The sequence below is a fragment of the Engystomops pustulosus genome, chromosome 6, assembly GCF_040894005.1.
Source record: "Engystomops pustulosus chromosome 6, aEngPut4.maternal, whole genome shotgun sequence".
NCBI classification, from domain to species: Eukaryota; Metazoa; Chordata; class Amphibia; order Anura; family Leptodactylidae; genus Engystomops; species Engystomops pustulosus.
The window spans coordinates 66,005,586-66,021,957 of NC_092416.1; the positions used below are offsets into that span (position 1 = coordinate 66,005,586).

At 40.5% G+C, this 16,372-nt stretch overlaps 1 protein-coding gene across 1 annotated transcript; it reads left to right on the forward strand.

Moving 5' to 3' along the window:
* Positions 1-5,034: 5,034 nt before the first annotated feature.
* LOC140135209 (nicotinamide N-methyltransferase-like) lies at positions 5,035-14,753 on the forward strand. The gene is made up of 4 exons (XM_072156378.1): positions 5,035-5,171; positions 5,437-5,859; positions 10,675-10,882; positions 11,207-14,753. Exons 2-4 carry the CDS (start codon positions 5,709-5,711, stop codon positions 11,682-11,684), a joined length of 837 nt encoding a protein of 278 aa, XP_072012479.1. The 5' UTR covers positions 5,035-5,171; positions 5,437-5,708; the 3' UTR covers positions 11,685-14,753.
* Positions 14,754-16,372: the final 1,619 nt, after the last annotated feature.

The following is a 16,372-nucleotide window of genomic DNA, read 5'->3' on the forward strand; positions in this document are numbered from 1 at the left end:
AAACTTTATTAAGCATATTAACAATTAAATACAATGAATGCAAGTTAGAGAAACCCAATAATAACAGGTCCGATTGGGCTAATCCCCTATACCCAATATAAAGTTGTCTACCAGCTATACATAGGCATACCACTGACGTAACCTCATATGGAAAAAAATACTAACATACAATTCCTTACAGCCTGTATACGGGAAAGAGGTAGAATTAAAGGAAACCTACCATTTCAAATGGTAGGTTTAAGCTGTAAACACCGAGCACCAGCTCAGGGTGAGCTGGTGCCGGTGCTTAGTTTCGTTAGTGTTAAAACCGCGGTATCGGTATTTTAAACTTTATAGCATAAACTGCTTCGGCGCTGCGTGCGCACGATCGTGCGCGCGCAACGCCTGCGGCATTTCATATGTAGCTGCGCGCACGCGCCGAAGCGGCTTCTGCTATAAGGTTTAAAAAGTGTTAAAACCGCGATACCGCGGTTTTAACACTAACGAAACTAAGCACCGGCACCAGCTCACCCTGAGCTGGTGCTCGGTGTTTACAGCTTAAACCTACCATTTGAAATGGTAGGTTTCCTTTAAGTGTTAAAGATCAGTGTCTTTCCCATGATTTGTTCTGAGAGATTACCCCTGAGGAAGTCACGGTGACATGACGCAATGTGTGGGTTTCACACCCGACTCACCTTCCCTCCCTATCCTTTTTATACTTATCTCAGGATTATTAAGCACATTTTGTATTTTGGCAGCGATTGGGGTCTAATGTAGGGAGGGTGATATATCTGCATTGCTTCCTCTTTTGTGTATTTATATGCTGTGAGATCGCTCACCAGATGCCCATGCATTTCGCCCACGCTTCTTCAGGGGGTCCGAAACATACGCTGGGAGACCGGATTTTATGTGGACGAAATTGGCGCATGCGCCTTGAACATCCATCCGGCGCATCACTTGTCCCACTTCCATCATCATGACACTAGTGCACATGTCCGTGGTCCGTCAGCGCTATCGGATCCCCGGTCATGCACTGTGTGCCTAGAGATGACACAAGGAGACATCGACAGGCCGGCGGTACCTACCACGTATGCGTAAGTCCGCCTATACAGATATAATCAATGTCAAGGTAAGCAAAAGTGCTGCCAGGAATTGTACATTAATAATTTTTTCCATATGAGGTTACGTCAGTGGTATGCCTATGTATAGCTGGTAGGCAACTTTATATTGTGTATAGGGGATTAGCCCAATTGGACCTGTTATAATTGGGTTTCTCTAACTTGTATCCATTGTATCTTGTTTGATTTGTAATTTTATATTAAGAATGGTATAACTCCTTTCTTTTTTGTGGTCGTGCCCCTAAGGTAACAACCATGATTGTGTTTACAGTGTACCACCAATAATTTGGTGGTGGATGTCCTTTAAGAACTACTCTATATCATCTATATACTTGAGGTAATTTATCATAAGTGTTTGAACTAAAACTATTCTAGGTGCCCATGGAAACATTCAACAACCAGAGGTCAGCTATTGGAAAATTAAAGCTGAGCTTTGATTGGTTGCCATATGCAACTAGAACATCCTTACTATTGTATTGTTCATAAAAATAATTTAATGATGAACTTCAATCCAGCTCTTATAACCCATCTATGTAGGAAAGCCAATCACATTCCCTAATTGCATGCAACCATCCACTCCGACTACAGTCCAGACCAGATCTCCCAGACAGTGTAAGAAACATGGATGCTGCCCCTGGCTGGCCCGGGCTCTGTGCAATGCAGCTGAACTCTCCCTTATACTGTAAATTCTTGCGTATAAGCCAAGGCTCCTAATTTTGCCACAAAAATACTGGGAAAAGTTTTTGACTTGAGTATAAGCTCTAGGGTAAGAAATGCAGCCATTACTCTAAAAAAATGTCCAGCAGAAGCCACACCTCATTAATTAAATGTCCACAGCAGATGTCCACTGAAATCTACACAACAGAGATCTCTTGAAAGAAAAAACCTACCTCTGTTTTTTTTTTGGCATGTCTTCTCCTCTTCCTGCCCACATACACTATGATGTTATAGCCGCGTCATATTGTATGCGTATGGACAGGAGGAGAAGACAGAGCTGTGGGGAGAAGAAGCCAGAGGTGAGTATAGAAGTCTTTTTTATTTTTAAGATAAAGAACGCTGCTCTGACTGATCTCAGATCTTCATATGGAACCTGGGCACGGTACTTATCTCCACGGTGCCATATTGTCGGGTTATTAACCTGTTTCTATACTGGGATACGGAAGATCCCCTCAGGCGAGCTTCTGGACGGTGAGGTGCCAGCTTCGCCCATATCTCATAGTGTGATACAGCTCTCGGTATGGTGGTGTCGGTGGGCATATCCGCTTCACTTTGGCTGGTGTGAGCCGAACTTCCTTACCACTGTAAACAAACATAGGCAAGGCCTGGAGAGACCGCGGTGTGGGACACCGGGAAGGACCACGGAGGTGCCTATGGCACACTGTTATAGATCATGCCCAATGATAGGGCATATAGACTCTATATTAAGATGATGGTGCCCAAACACTGCTGGTATTTACCTGCCGGTGATCAATTTAAAGTGGAAAAAAAGTAGTATCCAGCACTCAATCGGATGCATACGAGTCTTCTTTATTTTCATTATAAAATAGCGCACACAGTATACATAACTTACAATGATGCGTTTCGATTACACATAGGGGGTCATTTACTAAGGGCCCGATTCGCTTTTTCCAGATGTGTTACCCGAATATCTCCGATTTGCGCTGATTTTCCCCGAATTGCCCCGGGTTTTTGGCGCACGTGATCGGATTGTTGCTGGACACGCGCTTACCTTCACCAGGAATAGGATCGTGAACTGCGGCGGACCTCGGCTGACTTCAGCGCAGCAGCGACACCTGGTGGACGTTGGAGGAACTGCCTTAGTGAATCGCCGGAAGACCCGAATCCCCCGCAGAGAACGTGCCGCTGGATCCCGAATGGACTGGGTAAGTAAATCTTAACTATTTCAAGGGGGTCACAAACAAAATCATCAATTTTTATTTTGGATTTTTTAGCATTTTTCCCCCCCGCTCACCGTAATGTAAAAATAATATTTTATCTTTATTCTCTGGTTCACTACGACTGCATTTTTTCTCATCTTTGCTCAATTTTCCTGAGCAAAAAACAATATTGGAGAAAATTGCATTGTTTTTACTATTGACAAATTTTTAGGGCCATAACTTCTGTATTTTTCTGTTGTTAGAACTGGTTGAGGGCTTATTTTTTGCGAAAAGAGTTGTTCTTTTCAGTCGTATCATATTAGGGAACGTAACTTTTTTGATCACTTTTTAGAACATTTTGAGTGATGGTGTTTGATGAAAAATTGTATATTATGGGAGTTTTTTTTTTACGTCGTTCACGGAGTGGGTTCAATATTGATTTAGATTTATTGTACAGATTGATACCGACGTGGTGATACCAAATATGTACGTGTTTTTGTGTTTTATACACTTTATTTGCATTTTATGTGTAACTGGGGAGATTATGGGACTTTTATTTTATTTATTTATTTAATTATATTCGAAAATGACAAAATCTTTTTTTTTTTTAAACTTTTTTTGCATTTTCTACTTCTTGGCTTGAACAATCGATCATCTGATCGCTTGTTCAAGCCTTTACACTGCAATATACTTGCAATATCACAGCCCCACACCGGCACTATGCTGACCCGATGTCCCGAAATCTTCTTCTGGCGCGCTGTCGTAGAAAGGCGTCTCGTCAGAAGAAGTACCCTTAATGACCGCCTTAAAAAGCCGATACGGCGGTCATTAAGGGGTTAAAAAACACATGAATGCTATGGGAATATTGCCAACATCGTATAACCACACTGTATTCTCACTACCTTTAACCCCTTACCGACACGCGCTGTAGTTGTATGGTGCACGTTGGGTCCCATTGCATGGAGAGGGCTCACAGGCTGAGCCCTCTCCATAGCTGGTAAGTCTTTGCTGCATATTGCAGCACTGATCGCAAGGCATCTTGCTGATGATCGTTGTTCCCGTGACGTCATCGGAGAGCTGCGATCCGTCGCCATGGCAGCCTCGTGATCAGGACATTGTAATGAATGAGGAGGAAAATATCGTAGTATGGCAATATATGATAGGATCGATCAGACAACCTAGGGTTAAAGTACCTTAGGGAGTCTGAAAAATAGTAAAAATAAAAATAAAAAGAAGGTTAAAAAAATTATAATAAAAAAACATAAAAAATTCAAATCACCCCCCCTTTCCCTAGAACTGATATAAATATAAATAAGCAGTAAAAATAATAAATACATTTGGTATCTCCGCGTCCGAAAATGTCAGATCTATCAAAATATAATAACAGTTTTTCACTGCATTTAATCCCGTAACGGAAAATAGTGCCCAAAGTCTTTTTGCCATTCAAAAAAATATAAAAAAACTATAAAAAGTGATCTAAACATTGTACAGTCTGAGAAATGGCAGCATTGAAAATGTCATCAAAAGTTGCAAAGAAAGACACCACCCACAGCTCTGTGAGTTATGAAGTATCGAAGTACCGAAGTATGAAAAAGTTCTAACCGCCAGAAGACGGCAAAGTCAAAAAATGTTTTTTTGTACAGGTGTTAATTTGTGTGATCGTACCGATCCAAAGAATAAGGTAGACATGTCAATTGTGGCGCACAGTTAAAGACGTAAAATCCAAGCCCACAAGAATACAGCGCAAATGCGGTTTTTCACCATTTTCACTCTATTTGGAATTTTTTTCCTGCTTCCCAGTACACGACATGGAAAATTAAATAACATCACTATGAAGTGCAATTTGTTATGCAGAAAACAAGCTATCACAAAGCTCTTTAAGTGGAAAAATAAAAAAATTATAGATGTTTGAAGGTGGTGAGAAAAATGGAAGTGAAAAAACTAAAAAAGGCCAGGTCGTTAAGGGGTTAATCATTATGATGACGTTAGAGGCACATCATTTCCCGCATAGAAATACTTCTGTACAAACTTTCCTGTAGTATATGGTGTTAACATAAAATGTAGCTGTGATGCGCTGCCTTCCTGGCAATAACCTCCCACATAGACTACTTCCAGCCGGGAGGGAAAGTGTCAATACAAACTTCAAACAAGCTGGAAAACAAGCCCAACCACCTGGCACGTTACAGAAACCTGAAAGGTAATATCTTACTAAAAACCAGGAGAACACTACTGAGGAAAGATATAACTTTGTAGGATTATGAAAAATTCAATGTTATTATACTAATGCTTAAGGACATATAACCCTGTCCATATCATATTCTACACTCCTATGTACTCCTAGATTGAGAACATCTGCCAACTACTAACTATTAGAAGATAATGGATTTTCTTAAAAAAACTTCATTTGTTTATTTACACTCACTGCAGATGCTAAAGCTCAGATCTTTCTTATTCTCTGACAGGAAAGAAGAATAGTAGAGCAAAACAGGCAGCAGGAAAGTTTGTTTCAGCAAACTTTCACGTGAACACTGTGATTGGTTAATCTTAGTAATCATCGTGACTGGAACTCATGACTTCTCTGCAAACTCAGCAAATATCTGAGATCTGAAGCATCACAGGGAAGAGCTGTCAGTGCAGAAAGAGCTCCCCTTTAATTGACCCGCGTCAGGTACACGGACCAGCCTCTCAGCCCCTCAAATAACTTGAAGTCAACTTCAAGGTGTTACACAAGACAATGGATTCATGTGACCACAAGCTCTATCATGTACATGGCTTTGACTCTAGAAAACTTCTGGAAGATTACTTATCTGATAAACCTGACATGGTGTTTGGAGATGATTCCTTGGTATTTCCCATTGAAAATCTTTTAAAAACGTTCACAGTGGGTATGTATTTGTCTATGTTCAGATGGTTGTAGTTTGTCATACTATTTATTCTTACAATATCGATAATATCAAATTCTGCTATGCCTTAAAACTTAGAGTTTTTCAATTAATAGTTTTTCAACTATTTCACAGATTTTAAACTTTTATAAATTAAACAACTAAATCAGGTTATTATATATATAAAATAGCTTTTTGTTGTGGGCATATGAAGTACAAAAGGCCTAACAAGAACAAGAACATAGAGAGTTGTAAGGTTTTATGATTCATTTGTGCAATTACTAGAGCCAATAGAAGATTCTTCGCTGTAAAAGAGACTAATATCACTGCTCTTATTCTGAACCAGCCAAAAGTGAAATAAATGAAACACACAACACCTTCAGTTGGCTCTAATCTCAGCCTTTGTGTGGGTCTGTGCGAGTGAAGATTTGGATAGAGTATGTGCTAAAATATACATGTGACCCATGCCACTATCAGGAATTCCAATTCATGTCCCCTAACAAGGGGCAGTCCACAACTTTACCTGTCACACTCTGACCCTGTCTATTGTGTCAAAAATTCCAACCCATTTCCACTGCATATAAACTCAGGAATAAATTCAGTAACAAGTAGGCTAGTGGGGGAGGGTGCTACAGCAGTAGCACAAGAGCATCTACTGTATGATATGATGGTTAACGTGGTGGCATATGCATTAACCCACTGCGCTTGCACCTATTTTATATATCTGATGCAAAGAGGGTGCATGCCAAACTCTCCAATCATGCCTAACAACCCCACTTCATCAATCACATGTCCAAAGAAGAACTTCCTTTAATTTAACAGTAAATACTTTCACCAGCACAGGGTCATGGCAATTTGTTGGCCTTGTGCACCAACCTATGTAATTTGCCCCTAGGCTGGTGGGAGGAAACCATTATGGTCTCAAGAGACCAATGTGCTTACAGAACACATATTTTTATGGCCTAGGTACATCGACAATGTCTTAATGATCTGGAAGTTTACCAGATTCATGGAGCATCTCAATCAGAATGAGATTGTCCTGTACTTTACTTTTGAGATCTATGTTGTTATATCCAAGGAGCCTGAAGATACTATCGGCAACAGATTGGTTGCTTAGCTAGGATAGTTGTCATCCCATCCTTCTTAAAAGAGCGATACCTCATGGTCATTACCTAAGGCTACAGAGCAAGTTTTCCAATGTTTAAACCAACAGGAGAGGTTTAAACATAAAGGGTACCCTAATAGAGTACCCAGGGATGCTTTTCACCCTTCCTGTAGTCAGAATAGAAATCAATTAATATGTGAGAATCAATGACAGCAATTTGATAATTGGCATTATTAGATATATTATTACATTAAACAATGACTCAATGATAGCCAAATACATCATCTCTAAACACTGGGAGACCATATTACCCCTTTTCAACATTCAATGTAGTATTACATCACGGCAGCAGGGACTTACCCCTGTGATGCATTACTAAGTCCCTCTTCTGAAACGGCTGCTAAATGAGGTTGGTGCCAGAAGTTTAAGGTGTCAGCTGTACATTAACTCACCTTTCTGATGCACCCAAGCAGGTCCTCTTTTTTTATGCACCATGACGTTGGCTGCTTGCTGACATCATAGTGTGAACGCTGCCATCGGCCCACACTATGATGTCAGCAAGTGGCAGATGTTATGGTGAGTGCAACGGCACCCCAGAAGGACATGGAGCTGGAGCATCACAAGAAAGAAGAGGACCTGCTAGGGGGCATCGAAAAGGTGTGTAAAGAGTTTTATTTATAGGATCAGCATGGGACTGGCTATATACTGGAGACAGGGGCTGCAAGCTATATACCAGGGACAGGGGCTACAGGCTATTTACTGGGGGCAGGGGCTGCAGGCTTTATACTGGGAGCAGAGGCTGATGGCTACATACAAGGGGGCAGGGGCTGCTGGCTGTATACTAGGTGCATTGGCTGGATGGCTATATACAAGGGGCATTGGCTGTCTGGCTGTTTGTATACTGGGGGCAGGGGCTATTGGACATATACTGCTGTATACTGGCTGCATGGCTGGCTGGCATAGGCTACTGGCTATATACTGGGGGATATGGGCTGGCTTTTTTAGTTGACATGGGCTGACTGGCTATATACTGGGGGCATTGCCTGGCTATATACTGGGGGATATTGCCTAGCTGGCTATATACTAGTTGACATGAGCTGTCTGGCCATATGCTGGGGGTCAGGGGCTGGCTATATACTAGGGGACAGGGAACTGGCTAGCTATAAACCATTAAGAAAAAAGAAAGGAGGTTACAAAATGTATATGTAGTAGTCCTTAAAGAGGACCTTTTACCAGCTCACACATATGGAGATGAGCATACTGTGATATAAGTATGGAAAATAGTTATAATTTATTGAGGAAAACACATACAGTCTTTTAGTTTCATTTGTATTTCTAGCAAGAGTCAATCTTTTCACACTCTTTTGCACTCACCCTCTCTATTTCAAAGCTTCATTAGCTCATGTTAACTATATTTAGGGCATGAGCAGAGATGCTTATACACTGTTGCTTATACATTTTTCGCAAATTGTACTACAACTCTTTTTTGGTGTGCCTTTAACATAGAATGTGTGACACAATTTCATCGAGTCGCAGTAATAAATGTGCTGCACAGTCCAACTTTGCAGTGGAACACCCCTTTACGTGCAGAATTTTTTGGCACAGTGCAGCCATGACAGAAAACTGACGCAAACACTTCTTAAATACATGTGCAAGCAGTTTGCATGTTCTTTTTAATGCCAAAGTCAGACCAAAAACTACTGTTGCAAACGCTTTAATAAATGTTTGCAAGACCTTTTCGGACCCCTGTAGGGGTATGTAATAGTCAATTAATGATTTGTTTTTAGAGATATTTGCTGAACGCATGGGTTCTCAGAGGAGCAGGAAGTGAGTTGGAGTTGTCCACACAACCTCCAGATATGGCACAAGACTAGCTCCCACCCATGAATGGCTGAAAGCCCCCTTTCACTAGCCTCAGAGAAACAGGACCTTATTTACCCAGTGGGCCACCACCAGCTCTCATTTGATATAAGTCTGGTATGTAACAAGATATATTTGGTGAGTAGCCAACCTGGTCATTACATCCGGATGAATCCCTGGATCACATTGATACCCAACATAACCAGTTTACCATATTCCCATTCAGATATATTTATATCTCTATGTCCGAGAATGCTAGAACCTAATTATAGACAGGTATGCATTTCCCTGGCAAACCCAATTCCAAAAATGTATCTGGCCTTGGACTGAGATGGACCATAACTTTATGACTGGGATATTAATCTTGTCAAAAATACGGAGGGAAACCTCTTAAAGATCTCTAGAGTTGCTGCAGCTTTGATGGTGTTAGTTGATAGCTACCCTCTACAGAGCAGGAGTCCCTCTGCAGCCTTTGTAGTAGGACCTTCCAAGGATCTCAATAATTTTACAAGATAAGGCTAAGAGGAAATGAGGGATAATGATGGCCTGATGAACAAGACAAAACATTGCATGTGAATCCCCCTTGTGTATATATATATATATATATATATATATATATATATATATATATATATATATATATATATATATATATGTTCCTCATTAATAAAATAGCAAAGCAAACAAGATGTAAACACCATTTAAACATTAGGTAGATGTAAATGCAAATACAATATAACATATATACAATAAAATGTATATACATGAAATGTTGGTGCAAATGCATTGTAAATACAATTGTAACACAAACACAATGTAACTGCAGTGAAAACGCAATGTGAAAAAAAACACAGTGGGGCACACTAAGGGTCCATATTGCTCTTTTTCATCAGGTTTCCCGAAAATTACCGGTTTGCGGCAAATTGCCCCGGGTTTTTTGCGCACGCAATCGGATTGTGGCATATCGGGGCCAGCATGCATGCAACGGAAATGGGGGGGGGGGGGGCGTGGCCATCGGAAAACCCGACGAATTCAGAAAAACAGCGGTATTTAAAAAACAAAAAAGTGTCGCTTGACATGCGCTTACATGCACCGGGAATAGGTTTGCAGCAGCGACAACTGGTGGACATCGAACGCACTACCTTAGTGAATCGCCGGAAGACCCTAATCCTCAACGGAGAATGCGCCGCTGGATCGCGACTGGACCAGGTAACTAAATCTGCCCCAGTATTTCTGCAAATGCCATGTAAATACTAACATTATTTGAATGAAAATGTGATTTGTTATGAATGTGGGCATAGTTGCTCCAGTTTGTAGTTTGTGCATAATTTATCAATTGTTGGATGTTGCATTTTGGCGCCTATGGTGGGTGCTGTTTAGACCATCTCTAACACCTAGTCGATAGTGCTGATGCAAGACCCCCGTGTGTTGCCGAAAGCTATACATACTACAGGTGAGAATCTGTCCAGAAATATTACCTAATTGATATATATATAATAATACAATTATATGGTTTAATCACCAGCTTCTCGTCATTCAGTGCATGCGCATGACCAATTGCATACATTTTGACATAAATGCATGTGCAATTGTGCAATGCTCAAACATATTTTTTATTTTTAATTTGGCGAAAGAAAATCATATGGAAACTACACAACATTCATGAAAAATCATGAGACACAATAATGAATATATCAAGTTTGTTAAAAAAAAAGGGAAAAAACGCACATCAGACATGCAACAGAAATAATGAATCTCCCCCATTGTGTTAGATGTGAGGTTCACATTTATGTATCTACATCTATTCTAAAATAACTTATTATATGTTTTACTATTTGGATATGTTTTTACAGGTCATATTAAAGGAGATATCTTGATAGACATCAGCCTCGGTTCCATTATTCATCATCTGTACTCAGCCTGTGAGTTTTTCAAACACATGATAGTCTTGAAGGTCCAAGACCGATGCATCCTGGAGCTGAAGAGATGGGTGGACACTCGTACAGGAGCATTTCACTGGGGACATGCTGAACAACTTCATGCAGAAATAGAAGGAAAAAGGTAAAGTATTTTATAATATTAGAAGAAACTGATTGTAATTGTTGCTACAGTACCATAGCAGATTTGTAATATTTATGCAATTTTATTCTTTTTTTTTTCCAGTGGTACAATAGTGGTCTTTAACATGTCAACAGATAAATCTACATATTATATATTTTTTTAAATATATACAGTTGGTAAAGTACAGTAAATGTTTGAGCCTTGACTACTTTCTAATTTTTCCACCAGTAATTAAGACCAAAAATCTAGAGCAAAATACTGAACTATTATGTCCTCTTAAAAAAGACTACAACAACTATCTTTATTTTATCCCATTTCTTTCAGTGATGAATCCCAGGACAAAAACATCAAAGTGAGATCCGCGCTGCAACATGTTTTGAAATGTGACCTTGAGAAAGAAAATATAACAGAACCAATAGATTTACCACCGGCAGATTGTATCATCAGTTGTGGGCTCTTGGACGTTATCAGCAAAGACCAAGATGATTATGTCAGATACATCAGAAAGTTCTCAAAGTTGCTAAAACCTGGAGGGTACCTATTATTTGCTGGAATGTTAGAAGCAACATATTTAAAAGTGGGGAAAGATAAGATGCATGTTTTTCAATATAATGAGGATATCGCCAGGAAAGCTGTAGTTGGAGAAGGTTTTGTTATTGATCGCTGTGAGGTTAAAAAGAGAACCAATATAAGTGATCTCATTGACTATAAGGCTGCCATATTCATGGCAGCTCACAAGGCCAAAGCGGACCTGGACCCCAATGTTTTAAACTGCACCAAGCATTATGTGTTCGGGTCCTAGAACTGAAACTTCAACCTGAAGTTTGGGTTTAGTGACCCTTACCCACAAAGCACATACAGTGTAGAACATTGTAGGGAAGGTTCGCTCATCAATACTGTATAGATGCACAGTAGGTAAGGAAAGCATTCAGACTCCTTTAAAATTTTCACTCTTTGTTTCACTGCAGCCAATTGGTAAGATCAAAATAGGCTTTTTTTACTCATTAATGTACACTTTGCCCCCCATTTTGACAAAAAAACTGAAATGTAGATATTTTTGCTAATTTACTAAACAAGAAAAACTGAAATATCACATGGTTATAAGCATTTGCTCAGTATTGAGTAGAAGCACTTTTTTAGCTAGTACAGCCTTGAGACATCTTGGGAATGATGGTGATCATTGGTGGACAGTCATTTTCAAGTCCCTCCAGAGATGCTTAATTGGTATTAGATTAGGACTATGTCTGGGTCAAGAATGGTAACACTGCTTTCTCATTATAGCTGTGTGCTTCGGGTCATTGGGGCTCCAGTTTTCTGGAGAACTTCACACGCTCTTTTTGGTGCAAACTTCTTGCACATTCTATGTTAAAAAGGAACCAAAAAAAGGTGATGTACTCTCTAGGGCAGTGATGGCTAACCTATGGCACTGGTGCCAGAGGTGGCACTCAGAGCCCTTTCTGTGGGCACTCAGCCCATCACCAGAGATGACTCCAGGTATCTTCCTGCAGTCCCAGACAGCCCAGGACTTGCTGTGCACAGAGCTATTTTAAAGTGACAGCTGTAACTGGGACTATTTTCTGCTGTATTGGTGTCCTCAGGTGCTGGTATCAATGAAAGCTGTGACAGAGAAGGGAGCATAAATCACAAATTAAATTTCTGTGTTGGCACTTTGCGATAAATAAGCGGGTCTTTGTTGTAGTTTGGGCACTCGGCCTCTAAAAGGTTTGCCATCACTGCTCTAGGGGCAGTGCAGAGAGCACCAGATTCATGAAGAATGTCCACAAGAAATCCGGAATCTAATGCCCTCTGCAATATACACGGGCAAACTGCACATACTGATTTTAGCAAATGTGGGCCATTGCCTTGTTGCAAGGTTTACCGGTCTAGTCAGAGGTCCAGAGCATTCTGGAAGAGGTTTTCATCCAGGTTATCTCTGTACTTGGCTGCATTAATCTTTCTTTCAATTGCAAGCAGTTGTACTTTCCCTGCAGCTAAAAAACACCCCATAGCATGATGCTGTCACCATGTTTCTCTGTTGGAAATGTATTTGGCAGGTTATGGTGAGTAGCTGCTTTTTTCCACTCATACTGCTTAGAATTGACACCAAAAAGTTCATCCTTCATCTCATCAGACCAGAAAATCTTATTTCTAATTGTCTGGGAGACCTTCATGTGTTTTTTTCAAACAGTGTGCAGTTTTTCATATGTCTTGCACTAAGGAGTGGCTTTCATTGTCAGAGCCTGCCATAAACCCCGGCTAATGGAGGGCTACTGTGATAGTTGACTTTGTGGAACTTTCTCCCATCTCCCTACTGCATCTGAGCTGCTCATCTTGTGGTTCTTCTTTACCTGTCTCACCAAGGCTCTTCTCCCACGGTTGCTTAATTTGGATGGACGGCAAATTCGATGAAGTGGTTGTGGTTATCCCAAACTTCTTTCATTTAAGGATTATGGAGGCCACTGTGTTCCTAGGAAACCTGAGTGCTACAGAAATTATTTTGTAACCTTCGCCAGATCTGTGTGTTGCCACATCCTGTCTCTAAACATCTTGGGCAGTTCCTTAGACCTCATGATTCTCATGTGTTCTGAAATCAACTGTGAGCTTTGGGGTCTAATATAGACAGGTGTTTTCCTTTCCTAATCAAGCCCAATCAGTATAAATAAACACAGGTGGACTTCAATACTGCTTCAATAGAACCAGCTCAAGTAGGATCAGTAGGAAATGGACAACATGTGAGTTAAATGAGAGTTTCACAGCAAAGGGTCTGAACACTTGTGACCATGTGATATATCAGTTTTACTTGTTTAATATCTACAAAATCTCTACATTTCAGTTTTTGTCTATCAAGATGGAGTGCAGAGTGCACACAAATGAGCAAATAACGAACTCTTTTGTTCTTTCCAATTCCCTGCAATAAAAGAAGCAGAGAAAAATTTAAAGGGGTTTGAACTTTCCTTACCCACTGTATAGTTTCATACATAGCCCTGTCAACTTGATGTTAACTGAGCCTTAATCCTACATGTTAATAATTCATAACTGATATATATAACATAATTGATATGAATAAGATAATCAGCACCTCCCATTTCACTTTAGCCAGTTTGTTTAAGAAGAGTTTATTAAGCTTATGCAGATATGTTTGCGATGTGCCTCTAAAATTTTCATTTTTTATGCTACTTGTTCTTTTCTTTTAATGTCAACAGAGATTCTATGCCAGGTCCCTGCTGAAATCCATCACTGGCCTTTACCTAATTGCTGAGGTCAGTCAGCCAAGTGCTGTGTCACCACTTAGGCAGGAGAATTGTTAGTTTGGTGATTTTCCCTCAAACAGCACATCATATAAGTACTGGCGAATAGAAGAACCAGAACAAGAAAGCACTGCAATGGAGGGGCACAGATATTTTGAAATTAAGTTTTCCCAAATATTGAATTAAGCAGGATTTAAAATTAAGTTGCACAACAACTTTACAAACCTTAGAGTAATATGTATTTAAGTGCAATGTGGCCTACACTGTATATAGAGTACAAGCTTCTTTTACGGGTGACCACATCTTATCTTTATGATTTTTAGTTGAAAAGGAGGTTGAGATTTCTATAAGGTAAAATAGATAAAGGGTGCATTGATTAAAGACCATAAGATTAAAGGGCATAAGATTAAAAATATGATTATAATTATGAACTTCTTGTTAAATTAATCTTAATTAGTTATTATCTCTAGGCTCCAGGAACTTTTCTTTTGAGAAATATAGTTCCGGGACTTAATGTGATTACTGAGTACATCATGGGGTAGTATAACGCTTTTGGGTATTTGCATTACATTAACATTTGTAATGAAAGTAAACTATAACATTAAACTTTGAAATTACCTTGAGGGCCACAAAGTCCCTTGTCTGCTCTTTAGCATAAAACTTATTTATCTTCATTTATTAGACATCCATTTACCTTAAGGGGGTTTTCAAGAATTTCAAATATCAAAGAATATTCAAGAATATCAGCCGAGTCAGAAATGTCAATGGTCATTGGACCCGATGATTTATAATAGCCACACTAGAATACAATATGTAAGCAGAGCATCTGAGAATTTTCCAAGAATCCTGGAAAAAGATATAATGAATATACAAGTTCTACTTAATAAATTAGAATATAAGCAAAAAGGTTTTTTTTCAGGAATTCAATTCAAAAAGTAAAATTCATATATTATATAAAGTCATGAAATAAAGAGTGACCGTTTTCAAGTGTTTATTGCTGTTAATGCTGATAATTATGGCTTATAGCCAAGGAAAAACAAAAAGTCATTATTTTAGAAAGTTAGATTATATAAGACCAACTGTATAAAAGACACAAATGTGTACAGTAAACACAATCAATAATTGGTTGGGGTTCTTTTAGTCCTTTAAGAAATGCATTCATGCCACATGGCATGAAGTGGATCAGCTGACGGCACTGAAGAGGTGTTATGGAAGCCAAGGTTGCTTTGCTATCAGCCTTCAGCTTGTTTGCATTGTTGGATCTGGTGTCTCTCATCTTTCTCTTTACAATATCCCATAGATTCTATATACCGTATGTACCGGCGTATAAGACGACTTTTGAAGACAGAAAAATCTTCTGTCTTCTCTGGGGTCGTCTTATACGCCGGTAATCGTCTTATACGACGGCGGTCCCGGTGCATGGAGAGGGCTCACGGGCTGAGCCCTCTCCATAGCCGGTAAGTCTTTGCTGCATATTGCAGCAAAGGCTTACCGGTAACACCCGCGATGTGATGTTTGCACAGCGATGGCTGCCGGCAGCCTCAAAAAGCTGCCGGCAGCCTCAAAAAGACATCGGGGCGCATACTCACCCTCCGTTGGCCCCGATGTCCGCGCTGTGCTGTCTTCAGTCTTCCGCGCCGTCTTCTTTCTTCTGCTGGGCGCGGCCATGTCTTTCCCTGGGTCGGCGCCTAGTATGACGTCAGCAGCGGCGCGTCATACTAGGCGCCTGCCGGGGAAGATCAATGGCGGCGCCCAGCAGAAGAAAGAAGATGGCGCGGACATCGGGGGAGTAGCGCCGCACATCGGGGCCACCGGAGGGTGAGTATATAAGTTTTTTTTTTTTTTTAATGCTGGGCTGTATACTACTGGGGGCAGTGCTGTATACTACTGGGGGCTGTGCTGTATACTACTGGGGGCTGTGCTGTATACTACTGGGGGCTGTGCTGTATACTCCTGGGGGCAGTGTTGTATACTACTGGGGGCTGTGCTGTATACTACTGGGGGCTGTGCTGTATACTACTGGGGGCAGTGCTGTATACTACTGGGGGCTGTGCTGTATACTACTGGGGGCAGTGCTGTATACTACTGGGGGCAGGCTGTATACTACTGGGGGCAGTGCTGTATACTACTGGGCGCAGTGCTGTATACTACTGGGCGCAGTGCTGTATACTACTGGGGGCTGTGCTGTATACTACTGGGGGCTGTGCTGTATACTACTGGGGGCAGTGCTGTATACTACTGG

Excerpts from the sequence above, each read along its gene's own strand:
- LOC140135209 (XM_072156378.1), top strand. The coding sequence starts at position 5,709 with ATGGATTCATGTGACCACAAGCTCTATCATGTACATGGCTTTGACTCT. Across the intron at positions 5,860-10,674 it reads TTTAAAAACGTTCACAGTGG|GTCATATTAAAGGAGATATC; the intron begins GTATGTATTTGT and ends ATGTTTTTACAG. Across the intron at positions 10,883-11,206 it reads GCAGAAATAGAAGGAAAAAG|TGATGAATCCCAGGACAAAA; the intron begins GTAAAGTATTTT and ends CATTTCTTTCAG.